At 48.6% G+C, this 21,824-nt stretch overlaps 1 protein-coding gene across 1 annotated transcript in view; it reads right to left on the reverse strand.

Moving 5' to 3' along the window:
• The window catches only part of GTF3C4 (general transcription factor IIIC subunit 4), a 77,937-nt gene that overhangs the window by 16,492 nt on the left and 39,621 nt on the right, over nucleotides 1-21,824 (reverse strand). The window contains exon 4 of the mRNA XM_063936761.1: nucleotides 8,401-8,489. Coding sequence (XP_063792831.1) covers nucleotides 8,401-8,489 — 89 coding nt within the window. The remainder of the gene's footprint in view (nucleotides 1-8,400; nucleotides 8,490-21,824) is intronic.

Below are 21,824 nucleotides of genomic sequence, written 5' to 3' on the forward strand. Positions count from 1 at the left end.
CCCACAAACATCATAACCCTCCGGTGTTCTACAGCCCCACTCATATCCTAATCCTCCAGTGCCCTGGTGTTCCCCATCCCCACAAACATCATAACCCTCTGGTGTTCTGCAGCCCCACTCATATCCTAATCCTCCAGTGCCCTGGTGTTCCACATCCCCACAAACATCCTAACCCTCTGGTGTTCTGCAGCCCTCAGCCCCACAAACATCATAACCCTCCGGTGTTCTACAGCCCCACTCATATCCTAATCCTCCAGTGCCCTGGTGTTCCACATCCCCACAAACATCATAACCCTCTGGTGTTCTACAGCCCCACTCATATCCTAATCCTCCAGTGCCCTGGTGTTCCACATCCCCACAAACATCATAACCCTCTGGTGTTCTGCAGCCCCACTCATATCCTAATCCTCCAGTGCCCTGGTGTTCCACATCCCCACAAACATCATAACCCTCCGGTGTTCTACAGCCCCACTCATATCCTAATCCTCCAGTGCCCTGGTGTTCCACATCCCCACAAACATCATAACCCTCCGGTGTTCTACAGCCCCACTCATATCCTAATCCTCCAGTGCCCTGGTGTTCCCCATCCCCACAAACATCATAACCCTCTGGTGTTCTGCAGCCCCACTCATATCCTAATCCTCCAGTGCCCTGGTGTTCCACATCCCCACAAACATCATAACCCTCTGGTGTTCTGCAGCCCTCAGCCCCACACACACGCTTACCTTCTGGTGCTCTGCAGCCCACAGCCTCCCCCCCCCCCCCACCCTAACGTTCTGGTGTTCTGCAGCCCACAGCCCCACACACACACCCTAACCCTCCGATGCCCTGCAGCCCAAAGCCCCACACACACACACACCGTAATCATCCGATGCCCTGCAGCCCAAAGCCCCACACACACCGTATTCATCCGATGCCCTGCAGCTCACAGCCCCACACAAACCCTAACCCTCCAGTGCCCTGCAGCCCACTGCCCCACATACACCCTAACCATCCGGTGCCCCCTGTGAAATGGTGCCCCAATCACCATGGGAGGGCTTCTATACAATACAAAACACGTGATATCTGATGCCGGGAGGATGACATTTTGCCTCTTTTTCGGATTCAAGCCTGGTGGGAATACTTGAGCCAGAGCTCGTATACACTAAGTTCGAGTGGGTTTGCTTTTCAGAAAACAGAACCTGCACATCTCTACACCAAAGTCTCTCTCCCCTTCCCATTGCTGGCCTCTACAGTTATATTTACTAAGAGCCAGGTTGTTAAAACCACTTATTTTTAGGTGGATTTGTCCAGGGGATTTAAAATGGCAGCAATATAACATTCTGCATGTAGCATTACTGGTGTTTTAAGCCATGGAATAATTGGTCAGTAAATATGTCCCCAGGTATTTTATAAATATTCTCTTTAAATGTAAAATGTCCGATTCCCATTTAATTTTGCTCTTTAAAATGAGATCTCATATCCTCCCTGACCGTGGTCTCCAACACTTTACCCCATGGGTCACCATCTCTCTATTCTGTATCGCTCAAACTACACTGCTCAAAAAAATAAAGGGAACACTTAAACAACACATCCTAGATCTGAATGAATGAAATATTCTTATTAAATACTTTGTTCTTTACATAGTTGAATGTGCTGACAACAAAATCACACAAAAATTATCAATGGAAATAAAATTTATTAACCCATGGAGGTCTGGATTTGGAGTCACACTCAAAATTAAAGTGGAAAAACACACTACAGGCTGATCCAACTTTGATGTAATGTCCTTAAAACAAGTCAAAATGAGGCTCAGTAGTGGGTGTGTGGCCTCCACGTGCCTGTATGACCTCCCTACAATGCCTGGGCATGCTCCTGATGAGGTGGCGGATGGTCTCCTGAGGGATCTCCTCCCAGACCTGGACTAAAGCATCCGTCAACTCCTGGACAGTCTGTGGTGCAACGTGGCGTTGGTTGATGGAGCGAGACATGATATCCCAGATGTGCTCAATTGGATTCAGGTCTGGGGAACGGGCGGGCCAGTCCTTCGCATCAATGCCTTCGTTTTGCAGGAACTGCTGACACACTCCAGCCCCATGAGGTCTAGCATTGTCTTGCATTAGGAGGAACCCAGGGCCAACTGCACCAGCATATGGTCTCACAAGGGGTCTGAGGATCTCATCTCGGTACCTAATGGCAGTCAGGCTACCTCTGGCGAGCACATGGAAGGCTGTGCGGCCCCCCAAAGAAATGCCACCCCACACCATTACTGACCCACTGCCAAACCAGTCATGCTGGATGATGTTGCAGGCAGCAGAACGTTCTCCTTGGCATCTCCAGACTCTGTCACATGTGCTCAGTGAGAACCTGCTTTCATCTGTGAAGAGCACAGGGCGCCAGTGGCGAATTTGCCAATCTTGATGTTCTCTAGCAAATGCCAAACGTCCTGCACGGTGTTGGGCTGTAAGCACAACCCCCACCTGTGGACGTCGGGCCCTCATACCACCCTCATGGAGTCGGTTTCTGATCGTTTGAGTAGACACATGCACATTTGTGGCTTGCTGGAGGTCATTTTGCAAAGCTCTGGCAGTGCTCCTCCTGTTCCTCCTTACACAAAGGCGGAGGTAGCGGTCCTGCTGCTGGGTTGTTCCCTCCTACGGCCTCCTCCACGTCTCCTGATGTACTGGCCTGTCTCCTGGTAGCGCCTCTATGCTGTCTCCTGGTAGCGCCCCTATGCTCTGGACACTACGCTGACAGACACAGCAAACCTTCTTGCCACAGCTCGCATTGATGTACCATCCTGGATGAGCTGCACTACCTGAGCCACTTGTGTGTGTTGTAGACTCCGTCTCATGCTACCACTAGAGTGAAAGCACCGCTTTCAAAAGTGACCAAAACATCAGCCAGAAAGCATAGGAGCTGAGAAGTGGTCTGTGGTCACCACCTGCAGAACAACTCCTTTATTGGGGGTGTCTTGCTAATTGCCTATAATTTCCACCTGTTGTCTATTCCATTTGCACAACAGCATGTGAAATTGATTGTCAATCAGTGTTGCTTCCTAAGTGGACAGTTTGATTTCACAGAAGTGTGATTGACTTGGAGTTACATTGTGTTGTTTAAGTGTTCCCTTTATTTTTTTGAGCAGAGTATATTTCTACCTACTGAACTGCTCAATATTGGAGACATTTCTGTACAACAATATCATGGCATGTTCCCCTTTCCGTTCTCTTTTTTCGGCTGTAATAAAAAAAAGGTTCCTATAGGAAAAAATAAGAGTAATGAAAAAAAAAAATCTTCATTTTGTTTAACGTCATACCGTCTAAGCGATGGAATAATTTCCTAATCACTGGTGTCTGAATGATGGCGTTTAGAGACGCTGCGTGTAAGACATCTGACTGAAGCAGATCCGCTTTATCTAGTGAATTTGGAGAGTAATTAGCTGCGTCTTTCAGAGCTCCCGTCTCTGCAATCGTTATCATTAATTCATTACATCCATCCCTCACTCAGATCTGTCGCAGATCCTGTTCATTATCATCTCCACTCCGTAACAAGGGACATTAAGGATAACTGGTGACTAGCAAAACGTTGCAGTAACGCTTCACAATGTATATGTGTGTGTATATATCTTAACAAAATACACAGAGATTATAACTGTCTGTCTGTAGCTATATAGAACACCCTCACCCAGGGCCGGTGCTAGGGTGTTCGGCGCCCCCCTGCAAACTATAAATTTGCGCCCTCCCATATTCCTTTGGTGCGCGCCGGGAAAAGGGGTGTGGTCTCACAAGTAAGGGGCATGGCCACACAGTAGTACCCCCATTTAAAATTACGCCACAATGTAGCACAATCTTATTAATCTTATACGTAATGCCCCACCCGCAGTAGTAGCATCCTTATACGTAATGCCCTCCCCCAGTAGTAGTAGCATTGTTATACGTAATGCCCTCCCGGTAATAGTAGCGTCCTTATACATAATGCCCCCAAGTAGTAGTATCGTCCTTATACATAATGCCCCCCCAGTAGTAGTAGCGTCCTTGTACGTAGTGCACCCCCAGTAGTAGTATCGTCCTTATACGTAATTCCCTCCCGGTAATGGTAGCGTCCTTATACATAATGCCCCCAAGTAGTAGTATCGTCCTTATACGTAATGCCCCCCCAGTAGTAGTGGCGTTCTTATACGTAGTGCACCCCAGTAGTAGTATCGTCCTTACACGTAATGGCCCCCCCAGTAGTAGCGTTGTTACACGTAATAACCCCCTGTAGTAATAGCGTCCTTATACGTAATGCCCCCCCAGTAGTGGCGTCCATAGAGCGCGCGCACAGACATACCACACACACACAATTCACACATATATACACACACACACACACCCACCATACACACACTTCTCTCTCACCCTCCACTTACCTAATCCAGTCTCTCTCTGTACAGCAGCCAGGTCCGTGTAGCTCCGCCCCCTTATGGGCCGTTTAGCCATGCCCCCTACCGTCCCGTGTAGCTCCGCCCCCTTCTGTCCCGTACTCTGCGCTCTCACACAGATGAGGTGAGGTGAGGGGAGGGAGGAGGCGTTTCATGCAGCAGGTGCCCGCTGCCAGTGCCTGTCATACAGTGACAGACACAGCAGTGGCAGCAGCAGCAGCAGGGGGGACAGGACGGCGCAGCAGGGAAGGGATGCAGAGCAGTGAAGGCGCCTATCCGTCCCAGCGCCTCCCTGCACTGCATCCCTTCGCTGAGCGGGTAACGCCGGGCCTGCCCTCACCCAATCCATAAAGTAGAGAAAGAACATTACAGGACATTATACAGCTCTATGTTGGATTCAGCGTTTCCTTTATGCTTGGTTGCATAGGGAGATAAATCAGTAGCAGAGAGAAGTAATAATGCTACTGTGTAAGTCTTTGGTACGGCCTCATCTGGTATACTGTGTGCAGTTCTGGAGGCCATGGGCCTAATTCAGACCTGATCGTAGATATGCTAAATTTAGCACATCAGCTCCCCTGACATGCGGGAGGACACCCATCACAGGGCTAGACCACCCACATGTCAGGCCCTACCCCGCTGCACAAGTACTTCAGGAGTAGCTCCCTACCTGTGCAGCTCCTGCGCGCTGGCAGGGAGCTACTCGTCGCTGTCCGTGTTTGCAGCGGCTGCGTGTGACATAACGCAGCCGCCGCGGCCTGCCCCCTGCACGGTCCGGGCAAGCCTGCGTTGCCCGAACCGCGCCTCTAAAACGACAGCCAAACACCGTCGGTCTGCCCCCTCCCGCCCAGCGGCTGCCTCTGCCTGTCAATCAGGCAGAGGCGATCGCAGGGCTGAGATGCCCGTCGGCTGTCTGGCATGCGCCGGCACATACGCAGTTCAGACCTGATCGGCTGCTGTGCGAAAATGCACGGCAGCGGTCAGGTCTGAATTAGGCCCCATATCTCCAGAAGGACATCAATACAATAGAGAACACACAAAGAAGGGCAACTAAAATGGTGCATGGCCTACATCACAATACTTACCAGGAAAGACTAAAAGATCTTAACATGTATAGTTTGGAGCAGACAAGGGAAAGGGGGGACATGATAAAACCCTTGATATATTTGAAAGTATCTAACAAAGTACAGGAGGGAGACATTCTTCAAAGGAAGAGAAGTACTAGAACACGTGGACATGCACGGAGACTGGAGAGAGGTAGGTCCAGGGGAAACTTGTAGAAAAATTACTTTACAGAAAGGGTAGTGGATAAGTGGAATAGCCTCCCATTAGAGGTGGGAGAGGCTAAGACAGTAGAGCAATTTAAACACGCTTGGGATATGCATAAGAACATCCTTACAGATACCAAAGGATAAAATAGGGTTGAGGTTACCGTAGGGTAAAACAGGGCTAGACCAGATAGGTCAAGTGGTTACACAGACACATACAGATGTAGCTATGCTCATCTTTGCTTCGTGCATACGTATCGCAGCATATCCGCTGTGACTAGTGTCCCTGTGACTAGCATGCGTGTGTGCGTAAGCTCGTGCATATCCATAGGAATCAATGTTGCAATCACCGGCTGCAAATAGTCGCAGCCTGGAAAACCATGCAGCAACCACATCGCAGCAAAGCTGAATAGGGCTACATCTAGACATTGATGGCAGATAAGAACCCCTTGTCCCATCACTTGCTACTTTAAAAAAAGTAAAGAAAAACAAAAAACAAACTGATTACTCCCACATGTAAGCCTAAAAACTCTTGCCCCACTCATAAAGCACCCCAATTTACCTGTCCCAAACCTTGTACCCAAATTTCCATAATTTGACACTTTTTCACCCCAAAAATGACGTCATTATTGGCCAATTAAAAATAATTAAAAACTTGCCTAATTAGTCATTCACAGGGTGTCCCAGGGATTCTGAACCAATTCTTGACATTTTTACCTTAAAATAAGGATTTTCCCCAACTTTTTACCTGCTCAGGAGGAGGAGGCGAAAAGAGAGTTGCAGTAAACCTATGGAGAATTATCACCAATCATTTTTTGCGGACTATTGAATAGAGGCTTTTCGAGGGTCACGATAAAAACCCCATTTTTATCGCAAAAAATGGGATTTCGCAGCTGATTGAATTCCAGTCTTGGAGTACAGCACCTGAAAACCATATAATTTATTTTGTCTTCAATTGGTGTACCATAATTAATATTAATACTGATAATGATTATTTAGGTCTGCTGGTTAGCAGCAGGCAACACATCTTTTGATCATTGCATGAAAACTGCTCTGGTGCATGTAGTAATTTTCATGTACAAAGCTATAGAAGGGTGTTTGCGGTCAGTCACAATATTGTGAGATTTTTAGTGATTTTTATAATCTGCAGAAACATAAAAAAAAGTGTGATAATAATGACGACCCAAAACATGGCTGTTAAGGATTTCTCTTAACTTAAATGTAAGCACCGGGGGAAGGGGGGGGGGGGGGGGGAAGGGGGGCAGATGTATTAAGCCTGGAGAAGTGATAAAGCAGTGATAAGTGCAAGGTGATAAAGCACCAGCCAATCAGCTCCAATATGTAAATTGACAGTTATACCCCTTTCAGACAGAAACAGAAATTACCGGGTGAAGCAGTTCCACCCGGTAATTTCATGAAAAACACGGGTCTTTTTTCTGTGTGAAAGGGTCAACCCGGGTTGAAATTCCAGTGACTTCGATCCAGGAATTTACTAGGGTTGGAGACCCGGGAATTTAGACTCGGGTTGACCCTTTCACACAAACTAAATTTGCTTCTCTGTGTGAAAAGGGGGGGGGTGGGGGGCTTTGGGGGTCAGAGAGGCCAGCAAAATGGGATTTCTGTCTGAAAAGAGTATTAGGAGCTGATTGGCTGGTGCTTTATCACTTCTCCAGGCTTAATACATCTGCCCCAGGGATTCTTATCGACCAGCAAATTTTATGTTTCTACAATATTATTTTTTATGGACTTTGCAAATTTTGCTACTTTGAATCAGGTCCAATCTTTTGGATCGTAAGCTGGGGGCAGCCCATCACAGGGCAAGGCTGTCCAGCATGCTAAATGCCGCCTTCCCCGCAAATTGACCACTCTAAAATTGCAGTCGCACCGCAATTTCAGCGTGATTGCTAACATTAAGGAAGCCTCCTGCCGGCTGGGTGATCTTTTTGATCGCACCGGCTGCGTGTGACGCCACGCAGCCGCCCAGATCACGCCCCCCCCCCCCCGATTGCACCGTCACGCCCCCGTTTCTAAGCCCCGCCCATGTAACGATCCGTCTTGCACCGCACCACAATTTCAGCGTGATTGCTAACATTAAGGAAGCTTCCTGCTGGCGCAGCAGTCTTTTTGATCGCAACAGCTGCATGTGACGCCACGCAGCCGCCCAGATCACGCCCCCCGTTTGCACCACCATGCCCCCATTTCTAAGCCCCGCCCACGTAATGCTCCGTCTTGCACCGCAATTTCAGCGTGATTGCTAACATTAAGGAAGCTTCCTGCCAGCGCACCCGTCTTTTTGATCACAACGGCTGCACATGCCACGCAGCCGCCCAGATCCCGCCACGCCCGTTTGCACCGCCACGCCCCCGTTTCTAAGCCCCACCCACGTAACGATCCATCTTGGAAACGGAGCGTTGCCGCCCCCGCCCCCCGCCTGATTGAGGGGCAGAGGCGTTCGCATTTTCTGCGGGACGAACACGCAATAATTCTGGTTGGATCACAATTTGCGGTCCAAACTGAATTAGGCTCTTTGTCACCATATTGAAAAAAATACACGTAGATAGGTAGATATGAGAGAGCTTATCTATCTTATCTATCTATCTTTCTATCTATCCAGAACGTATTTTCTCTGCAATCCCAACCTGTGTATCATTAAAAGTCTACAGCGCTGCTTTTCTCTGTTATTGGGGTCTGTGTACATAGTATGCATCACATTGATAAATTAGCAGTGAGGGTTACCTTCAGTAACTGGATGCCTTGCAATACTATCATGAAGCAAGCATCTCCGGTACTCTAGATTCTGACAGGCCTGGAACGTCAAGAAACACCTAGAAAAACATCAAGTAAATAGTACTGTATACCATGGGAAGTACATAAAGTAACAAATACTGCTCAGAATTGTATGCTTTTTATTTTTCAAAAACACAGTTCTGCGTACAAACGGAGCAGTACTGACAGCTGCCACCTCAGTGTTGATGGGAGGGCAGAGCGGTACAACAGGCTGCATGTGTGCATATCTTTGCCTTCACTCCTCCAGCCACACCCCCAAATAACAAGGAAAGAATGGGAATGTGCTGCTCTTTACTCCATACATGCATTGATACATAGACCCCAACAAGCTGAATTTCTAAGGATCATTAGTTAAAAATAAGAATTTACTTACCGATAATTCTATTTCTCGGAGTCCGTAGTGGATGCTGGGGTTCCTGAAAGGACCATGGGGAATAGCGGCTCCGCAGGAGACAGGGCACAAAAGTAAAGCTTTTACAGGTCAGGTGGTGTGTACTGGCTCCTCCCCCTATGACCCTCCTCCAGACTCCAGTTAGGTACTGTGCCCGGACGAGCGTACACAATAAGGGAGGATTTTGAATCCCGGGTAAGACTCATACCAGCCACACCAATCACACCGTACAACTTGTGATCTAAACCCAGTTAACAGTATGATAACAGAGGAGCCTCTGAAAGATGGCTTCCTAAACAATAACCCGAATTAGTTAACAATAACTATGTACAAGTATTGCAGATAATCCGCACTTGGGATGGGCGCCCAGCATCCACTACGGACTCCGAGAAATAGAATTATCGGTAAGTAAATTCTTATTTTCTCTATCGTCCTAAGTGGATGCTGGGGTTCCTGAAAGGACCATGGGGATTATACCAAAGCTCCCAAACGGGCGGGAGAGTGCGGATGACTCTGCAGCACCGAATGAGAGAACTCCAGGTCCTCCTTTGCCAGGGTATCAAATTTGTAAAAATTTACAAACGTGTTCTCCCCTGACCACGTAGCTGCTCGGCAGAGTTGTAATGCCGAGACCCCTCGGGCAGCCGCCCAAGATGAGCCCACCTTCCTTGCGGAATGGGCCTTAACAGATTTAGGCTGTGGCAGGCCTGCCACAGAATGTACAAGTTGAATTTTGTTACAAATCCAACGAGCAATCGACTGCTTAGAAGCAGGTGCACCCAACTTGTTGGGTGCATACAGTATAAACAGCGAGTCAGATTTTCTGACTCCAGCCGTCCTTTAAATGTATATTTTTAAGGCTCTGACAACGTCCAACAACTTGGAGTCCTTCAAGTCGTCTGTAGCCGCAGGCACTACAATAGGCTGGTTCAGGTGAAACGCTGATACCACCTTAGGGAGAAAATGCGGACGCGTCCGCAGCTCTGCCCTATGTCGAATGGAAAATTAAATAAGGGCTTTTATAAAACAAAGCCGCCAGTTCCGATACTCTCCCGGCCGAAGCCAGGGCCAGTAACATAGTCACTTTCCATGTGAGATATTTCAAATCCACATTCTTTAGTGGTTCAAACCAATTGGATTTGAGGAAATCTAAAACTACATTTAGATCCCACGGTGCCACCTTAGGCACCACAGGAGGCTGTATATGCAGTACTCCTTTGATAAAAATCTGGACCTCAGGGACTGAGGCCAATTCTTTTTGGAAGAATATTGATAGGGCCGAAATTTGAACCTTAATAGATCCCAATTTGAGACCCATAGACAATCCTGATTGCAGGAAATGTAGGAAAACGACCCAGTTGAAATTCCTCCATCGGAGCACTCCGCTGCTCGCACCACGCAACATATTTTCGCCAAATACGGCGATAATGCTTCGCGGTGACTTCCTTCCTTGCCTTTATCAAGGTAGGAATGACTTCTTCTGGAATGCCTTTTCCTTTTAGGATCTGGCATTCAAACGCCATGCCGTCAAACGCAGCCGCGGTAAGTCTTGAAAAAGACAAGGACCCTGCTGAAGCAGGTCCCTTCTCAGAAGTAGAGGCCACGGATCGTCCGTGACCATCTCTCGAAGTTCCGGGTACCAAGTCCTTCTTGGCCAATCCGGAGCCACTAGTCTTACTCCTCTTTGCCGTATAATCCTCAATACCTTTGGTATGAGAGGCAGAGGAGGAAACACATATACGGACTGGTACACCCAAAGTGTTACCAACGCGTCCACAGCTATTGCCTGCGGATCTCTTGACCTGGCGCAATAACTGTCCAGTGTCTTGTTGAGGCAAGACGCCATCATGTCCACCATTGGTTTTACCCAACGGTTTAATAGCATGTGGAAAACTTCTGGATGAAGTACCCACTCTCCCGGGTGAAGGTCGTGTCTGCTGAGGAAGTCTGCTTCCCAGTTGTCCACGCCCGGGATGAATACTGCTGACAGTGCTATCACGTGATTCTCCGCCCAGCGAAGGATCCTGGCAGCTTCTGCCATTCTGTTTCTTGTGCCGCCCTGTCTGTTTACATGGGCGACTGCCGTGATGTTGTCCGACTGGATCAACACCGGTCTTCCTTGAAGCAGAGGTTCCGCCTGGCTTAGAGCATTGTAGATTGCTCTTAGTTCCAGAATGCTTATGTGAAGAGACTTTTTCAGGCTCGACCACACTCCCTGGAAATTTCTTCCCTGTGTGACTGCTCCCCAGCCTCTCAGGCTGGCATCCGTGGTCACCAGGATCCAATCCTGCATGCCGAATCTGCGGCCCTCCAATAGATGAGCCTCCTGCAACCACCACAGAAGGGATACCCTTGTCCTCGGCGACAGGGTTATCCGCAGGTGCATCTGAAGATGCGACCCTGACCATTTGTCCAACAGATCCCCTTGCATGGAATCTGCCGAAAGGGATTGCTTCGTAAGAAGCTACCATTTTTTTTCCCAGGACTCTTGTGCATTGATGTACAGACACCTTTCCTGGTTTTAGGAGGTTCCTGACCAGGTCAGATAACTCCTTGGCTTTTTCTTCGGGAAGAAAAACCTTTTTCTGAACTGTGTCCAGAATCATCCCCAGGAACAGCAGACGAGTTGTCGGCATTAATTGGGATTTTGGAATATTCAGAATCCATCCGTGCTGCTTTAGCACCTCTTGAGATAGTGCTAAACCCATCTCTAGCTGTTCTCTGGACCTTGTCCTTATTAGGAGATCGTCCAAGTATGGGATAATTAATACGCCTTTTCTTCGAAGAAGAAATATTATCTCGGCCATTACCTTTGTAAAGACCCGAGGTGCCGTGGACAAACCAAACGGCAGCGTCGGAAACTGATAGTGACAGTTTTGTACAACGAACCTGAGGTACCCCTGGTGTGAGGGGTAATTGGAACGTGGAGATACGCATCCTTGATGTCCAAGGATACCATAAAGTCCCCTTCTTCCAGGTTCGCTATCACTGCTCTGAGTGACTCCATCTTGAACTTGAACTTCTTTATGTACAGGTTCAAGGACTTCAGATTTAGAATAGGCCTTACCGAGCCATCCGGCTTCGGTACCACAAAAAGAGTGGAATAATACCCCTTCCCTTGTTGTAGAAGAGGTACCTTGACTATCACCTGCTGAGAATACAGCTTGTGAATGGCTTCCAAAACCGTCTCCCTTTCTGAGGGGGACGTTGGTAAAGCCGACTTCAGGAAACGGCGAGGTGGCTCTGTCTCTAATTTCAACCTGTACCCCTGAGATATTATCTGCAGGATCCAGGGATTTACCTGCGAGTGAGCCCACTGCGCGCTGTAATTTTTGAGACGACCGCCTACCGCCCCCAAGTCCGCTTGCGAAGCCCCAGCGTCATGCTGAGGCTTTTGTAGAAGCCGGGGAGGGCTTCTGTTCCTGGGAAGGAGCTGCCTGTTGCTGTCTCTTCCCTCGTCCTCTGCCTCGTGGCAGATATGAATAGCCCTTTGCTCTCTTATTTTTAAAGGAACGAAAAGGCTGCGGTTGAAAAGTCGGTGCCTTTTTCTGTTGGGGAGTGACTTGAGGTAGAAAGGTGGATTTCCCGGCCGTAGCCGTGGCCACCAAATCCGATAGACCGACCCCAAATAACTCCTCTACGCATCGCCTGTCCACTGTCGTGTCCATAAAGCTCTTCTGGCCGAAATGGACATAGCACTTACCCGTGATGCCAGTGTGCAGATATCTCTCTGTGCATCACGCATATAAAGAAATGCATCCTTTATTTGTTCTAACGACAGTAAAATATTGTCCCCGTCCAGGGTATCAATATTTTCGATCAGGGACTCTGACCAAACTACCCCAGCACTGCACATCCAGGCAGTCGCAATAGCTGGTCGTAGTATAACACCTGCATGTGTGTATATACCTTTTTGGATATTTTCCATCCTCCTATCTGATGGATCTTTAAGTGCGGCCGTCTCAGGAGAGGGTAACGCCACTTGTTTTGATAAGCGTGTTAGCGCTTTGTCCACCCTAGGAGGTGTTTCCCAGCGCTCCCTAACCTCTGGCGGGAAAGGGTATAAAGCCAATAACTTCTTTGAAATTAGCAGTTTTTTATCGGGGCACCCCACGCTTCATCACACACGTCATTTAATTCTTCTGATTCGGTAAAAACTACTGGTAGTTTTTTCACACCCCACATAATACCCTGTTTAGTGGTACCTGTAGTATCAGCTAAATGTAACATCTCCTTTATTGCCAAAATCATATAACGTGTGGCCCTACTGGAAAATACGGTTGATTCGTCACCTTCACCACCGGAATCAGTGCCTGTGTCTGGGTCTGTGTCGACCGACTGAGGCAAGGGGCGTTTTACAGCCCCTGACGGTGTTTGAGGCGCCTGGACAGGCACTAATTGAGTGTCCGGCCGCCTCATGTCGGCAAACGACTGCTTAAGCGAGTTGACGCTATCCCGTAATTCCACAAATAAAGGCATCCATTCTGGTGTCGACCCCCTAGGAGGTGACATCCTCATATTTGGCAATTGCTCCGCCTCCACACCAATAACGTCCTCATACATGTCGACACACACGTACCGACACACAGCAGACACACAGGGAATGCTCTATACGAAGACAGGACCCACTAGCCCTTTGGGGAGACAGAGGGAGAGTCTGCCAGCACACACCAAAAAGCGCTATATATGACAGGGATAGCCTTATGATTAAGTGCTCCCTTATAGCTGCTTTTATATTGATATATTGCCATTTATTTTGCCCCCCCTCTCTGTTATACCCTGTTTCTGTAGTGCAGTGCAGGGGAGAGACCTGGGAGCCTTCCTGACCAGCGGAGCTGTGACAGAAAATGGCGCCGTGTGCTGAGGAGATAGGCCCCGCCCCTTTTCCGGCGGGCTCGTCTCCCGCTATTTAGTACATTTAGGCAGGGGTAAATATCTCCATATAGCCTCTGGGGCTATATGTGAGGTATTTTTAGCCTTTTTAAAGGTTTTCATTTGCCTCCCAGGGCGCCCCCCTCCCAGCGCCCTGCACCCTCAGTGACTGCCGTGTGAAGTGTGCTGAGAGGAAAATGGCGCACAGCTGCAGTGCTGTGCGCTACCTTAAGAAGACTGCAGGAGTCTTCAGCCGCCGATTCTGGACCTCTTCTTGCTTCAGCATCTGTGAGGGGGCCGGCGGCGTGGCTCCGGTGACCATCCAGGCTGTACCTGTGATCGTCCCTCTGGAGCTTCATGTCCAGTAGCCAAGAAGCCAATCCATCCTGCACGCAGGTGAGTTCACTTCTTCTCCCCTCTGTCCCTCGTTGCAGTGATCCTGTTGCCAGCAGGAATCACTGTAAAATAAAAAAAAAAAACCTAAGCTAAACTCTCTAAGCAGCTCTTTATGAGAGCCACCTAGAATTGCACCCTTCTCGGCCGGGCACAAAAATCTAACTGGAGTCTGGAGGAGGGTCATAGGGGGAGGAGCCAGTACACACCACCTGACCTGTAAAAGCTTTACTTTTGTGCCCTGTCTCCTGCGGAGCCGCTATTCCCCATGGTCCTTTCAGGAACCCCAGCATCCACTTAGGACGATAGAGAAATGAATGTAGCATTAAGGTTAAGATTAATGAACGCACTCGTCTAAAATTAAGATTATGTGATTGTATCAAACATTATTTATGAACCTGGCTCATAAAGGAGTTTAGTAAGTTATATGGGTAGGAGACATTAACACTGGCAAAAATGGATTGCTAGGTGCCACAGTAATTCCTGGAATGTGGAACACCATGCCTAAGTCTACTAAAAACACATTTATTAAAATAAGAATTTACTTACCGATAATTCTATTTCTCGGAGTCCGTAGTGGATGCTGGGGTTCCTGAAAGGACCATGGGGAATAGCGGCTCCGCAGGAGACAGGGCACAAAAAAGTAAAGCTTTACTAGGTCAGGTGGTGTGCACTGGCTCCTCCCCCTATGACCCTCCTCCAGACTCCAGTTAGGTACTGTGCCCGGACGAGCATACACAATAAGGGAGGCATTTTGAATCCCGGGTAAGACTCATACCAGCCACACCAATCACACCGTACAACTTGTGATCTAAACCCAGTTAACAGTATGACAACAGAAAGGGCCTCTTAAAGATGGCTCCTTAACAATAACCCGAATTAGTTAACAATAACTATGTACAAGTATTGCAGATAATCCGCACTTGGGATGGGCGCCCAGCATCCACTACGGACTCCGAGAAATAGAATTATCGGTAAGTAAATTCTTATTTTCTCTATCGTCCTAAGTGGATGCTGGGGTTCCTGAAAGGACCATGGGGATTATACCAAAGCTCCCAAACGGGCGGGAGAGTGCGGATGACTCTGCAGCACCGAATGAGAGAACTCCAGGTCCTCCTTTGCCAGGGTATCAAATTTGTAAAATTTTACAAACGTGTTCTCCCCCGACCACGTAGCTGCTCGGCAGAGTTGTAATGCCGAGACCCCTCGGGCAGCCGCCCAAGATGAGCCCACCTTCCTTGTGGAGTGGGCTTTTACAGTTTTAGGCTGTGGCAGGTCTGCCACAGAATGTGCAAGTTGAATTGTGTTACAAATCCAACGAGCAATCGACTGCTTAGAAGCAGGTGCGCCCAACTTGTTGGGTGCATACAATATAAACAGCGAGTCAGATTTTCTGACTCCAGCCGTCCTTGCAATGTATATTTTTAAGGCTCTGACAACGTCCAACAACTTGGAGTCCTCCAAGTCGCTAGTGGCCGCAGGCACCACAATAGGTTGGTTCAGATGAAATGCTGATACCACTTTAGGGAGAAAATGCGGACGAGTCCGCAGTTCTGCCCTATCCGAATGGAAGATTAGATAAGGACTTTTATAAGATAAAGCCGCCAATTCAGATACTCTCCTGGCAGAGGCCAGGGCTAGTAACATAGTCACTTTCAATGTGAGATATTTCAAATCCACCTTTTTCAATGGTTCAAACCAATGGGATTTGAGGAAATCTAAAACTACATTTAGATCCCACGGTGCCACCGGAGGCACCACAGGAGGCTGTATATGCAGTACTCCCTTGACAAAAGTCTGGACCTCAGGGACAGAGGCCAATTCTTTTTGGAAGAATATTGACAGGGCCGAAATTTGAACCTTAATGGATCCCAATTTGAGACCCATAGATAATCCTGATTGCAGGAAATGTAGGAAACGACCCAGTTGGAATTCCTCCGTCGGAACCCTCCGATCCTCGCACCACGCTACATATTTTCGCCAAATGCGGTGATAATGTTTCACGGTGACTTCCTTCCGTGCCTTAATCAAGGTAGGAATGACTTCTTCTGGAATGCCTTTCCCTTTTAGGATCTGGCGTTCAACCGCCATGCCGTCAAACGCAGCCGCGGTAAGTCTTGAAAAAGACAGGGACCCTGCTGTAGCAGGTCCCTTCTCAGAGGTAGAGGCCACGGTTCGTCCGTGAGCATCTCTTGAAGTTCCGGATACCAAGTCCTTCTCGGCCAATCCGGAACCACTAGTATTGTTCTTACTCTTCTTTGCCGTATGATCTTCAATACCTTTGGTATGAGCGGCAGAGGAGGAAACACATACACTGACTGGTACACCCAAGGAGTTACCAGTGCGTCCACAGCTATTGCCTGTGGATCTCTTGACCTGGCGCAATATTTGTCCAGTTTCTTGTTGAGGCGAGACGCCATCATGTCTACAATTGGTCTTTCCCAACGGTCTATTAACATGTTGAAGACTTCTGGATGTAGACCCCACTCTCCCGGATGAAGATCGTGTCTGCTGAGGAAGTCTGCTTCCCAGTTGTCCACGCCCGGGATGAACACTGCTGACAGTGCTATCACGTGATTCTCCGCCCAGCGAAGAATCTTGGCAGCTTCTGCCATTGCACTCCTGCTTCTTGTGCCGCCCTGCCTGTTTACATGGGCGACCGCCGTGATGTTGTCCGACTGAATCAACACCGGCTTTCCTTGCAGGAGAAGTTCCGCCTGGCTTAGAGCATTGTAGATTGCTCTTAGTTCCAGAATGTTTATGTGAAGAGACTTTTCCAGACTCGTCCATACTCCCTGGAAGTTTCTTCCTTGTGTGACTGCTCCCCAGCCTCTCAGGCTGGCGTCCGTGGTCACCAGGATCCAATCCTGAATGCCGAATCTGCGGCCTTCTAATAGGTGAGCCTTCTGCAACCACCACAGAAGTGACACCCTTGTCTTTGGTGACAGGGTTATTCGCAGGTGCATCTGCAGATGCGACCCTGACCATTTGTCCAACAGATCCCTTTGGAATATTCTTGCATGGAATCTGCCGAATGGAATTGCTTCGTAAGAAGCCACCATTTTTCCCAGGACTCTTGTGCATTGATGTACTGACACTTTTCCTGGTTTTAGGAGGTTCCTGACCAGATCGGATAACTCCTTGGCTTTTTCCTCTGGAAGGAAAACCTTTTTCTGAACCGTGTCCAGAATCATTCCTAGGAACAGCAGACGAGTTGTCGGGATTAAATGGGATTTTGGAATATTCAGAATCCACCCGTGTTGTCTTAGCACCTCTTGAGATAGTGCTAAAGCTGTCTCCAGCTGTTCTCTGGACCTTGCCCTTATTAGGAGATCGTCCAAGTATGGGATAACTAATACGCCTTTTCTTCGAAGAAGAATCATCATCTCGGCCATTACCTTGGTAAAGACCCGAGGCGCCGTGGACAATCCGAACGGCAGCGTCTGAAACTGATAGTGACAGTTTTGAACAATGAACCTGAGGTACCCCTGGTGTGCGGGGTAAATCGGAACGTGTAGATACGCATCCTTGATGTCCAAGGATACCATAAAGTCCCCTTCTTCCAGGTTCGCTATCACTGCTCTGAGTGACTCCATCTTGAACTTGAACTTTTTTATGTAGAGGTTCAAGGACTTCAGATTTAGAATAGGCCTTACCGAGCCATCCGGCTTCGGTACCACAAATAGAGTGGAATAATACCCCTTTCCTTGTTGTAATAGGGGTACTTTGACTATCACCTGCTGAGCGTACAGCTTGTGAATGGCTTCCAACACCCTCTCCCTTTCGGAAGAGACGGTTGGTAAGGCAGACTTCAGGAAACGATGAGGAGGATCCGTCTCTAATTCCAACCTGTACCCCTGAGATATTATCTGCAGGATCCAGGGGTCTACCTGCGAGTGAGCCCACTGCGCGCTGTAATTTTTGAGACGGCCCCCCACTGTCCCCGAGTCCGCTTGAGAGGCCCCAGCGTCATGCTGAGGTTTTTGCAGGAGCCGGGGAGGGCTTCTGTTCCTGGGAAGGAGCTGCCTGTTGGTGTCTCTTCCCTCTTCCTCTGCCTCGTGGCAGGTACGACAAGCCCTTTGCTCTCTTATTTTTGTAGGAGCGAAAAGGCTGCGGTTGAAAGGTCGGTGCCTTTCTCTGTTGGGGAGTGACTTGAGGTAAAAAAGTGGATTTCCCGGCAGTAGCCGTGGCCACCAAGTCTGATAGACCAACTCCAAATAACTCCTCCCCTTTATACGGCAAAACCTCCATGTGACGTTTTGAATCCGCATCGCCTGTCCACTGTCGTGTCCATAAGGCTCTTCTGGCTGAAATGGACATAGCACTCACCCGAGATGCCAGTGTGCAAATATCCCTCTGTGCATCACGCATATAGATAAATGCATCCTTTATTTGTTCTAACGACAGTAAAACATTGTCCCTATCTAGGGTATCAATATTTTCAATCAGGGATTCTGACCAAACTACTCCAGCACTGCACATCCAGGCAGTTGCTATAGCTGGTCGTAGTATAACACCTGCATGTGTGTATATATTCTTTTGAATAACTTCCATCTTTCTATCTGATGGATCCTTAAGTGCGGCCGTCTCAGGAGAGGGTAACGCCACTTGTTTGGATAAGCGTGTGAGCGCCTTGTCCACCTTAGGGGGTGTTTCCCAGCGCGCCCTAACCTCTGGCGGGAAAGGGTATAATGCCAATAACTTTTTTGAAATTATCAACTTTTTATCAGGAGCAACCCACGCTTCATCACACACGTCATTTAATTCTTCTGATTCAGGAAAAACTGTTTGTAGTTTTTTCACACCATACATAATACCCTGTTTTACGGTATCTGTAGTATCAGCTAAATGTAACGTCTCCTTCATTGCCAAAATCATATAACGTGTGGCCCTACTGGAAAATACGTTTGAATTTCTACCGTCGTCACTGGAATCAGTGCCCGTGTCTGGGTCTGTGTCGACCGACTGAGGCAAAGGGCGTTTTACAGCCCCTGACGGTGTTTGAGGCGCCTGGACAGGCATTAATTGATTGTCCGGCCGCCTCATGTCCTCAACTGACTGTTTAAGGGAAGATAAACCATCACGTAATTCCACAAATAAAGGCATCCATTCTGGTGTCGACCCCCTGGGGGGTGACATCTGCATATTTGGCAATTGCTCCGCCTCCACACCAATATCGTCCTCATACATGTCGACACCACGTACCGACACACACCGCAAACTCACAGGGAATGCTCTAATGAAGACAGGACCCACTAGCCCTTTTGGGGAGACAGAGGGAGAGTCTGCCAGCACACACCACAAAGCGCTATATATACAAGGGATATCCTTATATTAAGTGCTCCCTTATAGCTGCTTTAATATATATATATATAGCCATTAATGTGCCCCCCCTCTCTGTTTTACCCTGTTTCTGTAGTGCAGTGCAGGGGAGAGACCTGGGAGCCGTTCTGACCAGCGGAGCTGTGACAGAAAATGGCGCCGTGTGCTGAGGAGATAGGCCCCGCCCCTTTTTCGGCGGGTTCTTCTCCCGCTATTTTTCCAGTCAGGCAGGGGTTAAATATCTCCATATAGCCCCTATGGGCTATATGTGAGGTATTTTTAGCCTTGTATAAGGTTTATATTTGCCTCTCAGAGCGCCCCCCCCCAGCGCTCTGCACCCTCAGTGACTGCCCAGTGAAGTGTGCTGAGAGGAAAATGGCGCACAGCTGCAGTGCTGTGCGCTACCTTATGAAGACTGAGGAGTCTTCAGCCGCCGGTTTCCGGACCTCTTCACGCTTCAGCATCTGCAAGGGGGTCGGCGGCGCGGCTCCGGGACCGGACTCCACGGCTGGGCCTGTGTTCGATCCCTCTGGAGCTAATGGTGTCCAGTAGCCAAGCAGCAAATCCACTCTGCATGCAGGTGAGTTTACTACTTTCCCCCTAAGTCCCACGTTGCAGTGATCCTGTTGCCAGCAGGACTCACTGTAAAGAAAAAAAACCTAAACTAAACTTTCTCTAAGCAGCTCTTTAGGAGAGCCACCTAGATTGCACCCTTCTCGTTCGGGCACAAAATCTAACTGGAGTCTGGAGGAGGGTCATAGGGGGAGGAGCCAGTGCACACCACCTGACCTAGTAAAGCTTTACTTTTTTGTGCCCTGTCTCCTGCGGAGCCGCTATTCCCCATGGTCCTTTCAGGAACCCCAGCATCCACTTAGGACGATAGAGAAAAATACTTTCCCCACTTTGCCCTTAACAATGGCCTCCTCAGACACACCATGACACCACATCCCAACCTCATTATCTGATATAACAGCGCTGCTCACACTGGCTGAATGATCATCCTCTCTTCATTATCTGGTGCCGTGTAGCAGCACTCCTCATACAGGCTGAATGATCGTCCCCCTCCTCATTGTGTAGCAGCACCCCATAACACTGGCTGACTGGTCATTAACTCCTCATTGTGTAGCAGCACTCCTCATACAGGCTGAATGATCGTCCCCCTCCTCATTGTGTAGCAGCACTCCTCATACAGGCTGAATGATCGTCCCCCTCCTCATTGTGTAGCAGCACCCCATAACACTGGCTGACTGATCATTAACTCCTCATTATCTGGTGTAGCAGCACTCCTCACACAGACTGAATGATCATCTCCTCATTGTGTAGCAGCACTCCTTACACTGGCTGAATAATCATCCCCTCCTCATTGTGTAGCAGTACACTTCACACTGGCTGAATGATCATCTCCTCCTCAATGTGTAGCAACACTCCTAACACTGGCTGAATGATCATCCGCTCATTGTGTAGCAACACTCCTAACACTGGCTGAATGATCATCCGCTCATTGTGTAGCAACACTCCTAACACTGGCTGAATGATCATCCGCTCATTGTGTAGCAACACTCCTAACACTGGCTGAATGATCATCCGCTCATTGTGTAGCAACACTCCTAACACTGGCTGAATGATCATCCGCTCATTGTGTAGCAACACTCCTAACACTGGCTGAATGATCATCCGCTCATTGTGTAGCAACACTCCTAACACTGGCTGAATGATCATCCGCTCATTGTGTAGCAACACTCCTAACACTGGCTGAATGATCATCCGCTCATTGTGTAGCAACACTCCTAACACTGGCTGAATGATCATCCGCTCATTGTGTAGCAACACTCCTAACACTGGCTGAATGATCATCCCCTCATTGTGTAGCAGCACTCCTAACACTGGCTGAATGATCATCCGCTCATTGTGTAGCAACACTCCTAACACTGGCTGAATGGTCATCCCCTCATTGTGTAGCAGCACTCCTAACACTGGCTGAATGATCATCCCCTCATTGTGTAGCAGCACTCCTAACACTGGCTGAATGGTCATCCCCTCATTGTGTAGCAGCACTCCTAACACTGGCTGAATGATCATCCGCTCATTGTGTAGCAGAACTCCTAACACTGGTTGAATGATCATCCCCTCATTGTGTAGCAGCACTCCTAACACTGGCTGAATGGTCATCCCCTCATTGTGTAGCAGCACTCCTAACACTGGCTGAATGATCATCCGCTCATTGTGTAGCAGCACTCCTAACACTGGCTGAATGGTCATCCCCTCATTGTGTAGCAGCACTCCTAACACTGGCTGAATGATCATCCGCTCATTGTGTAGCAGAACTCCTAACACTGGTTGAATGATCATCCCCTCATTGTGTAGCAGCACTCCTAACACTGGCTGAATGGTCATC

This window comes from Pseudophryne corroboree, chromosome 8 (assembly GCF_028390025.1).
Source record: "Pseudophryne corroboree isolate aPseCor3 chromosome 8, aPseCor3.hap2, whole genome shotgun sequence".
Taxonomy (NCBI): Eukaryota; Metazoa; Chordata; class Amphibia; order Anura; family Myobatrachidae; genus Pseudophryne; species Pseudophryne corroboree.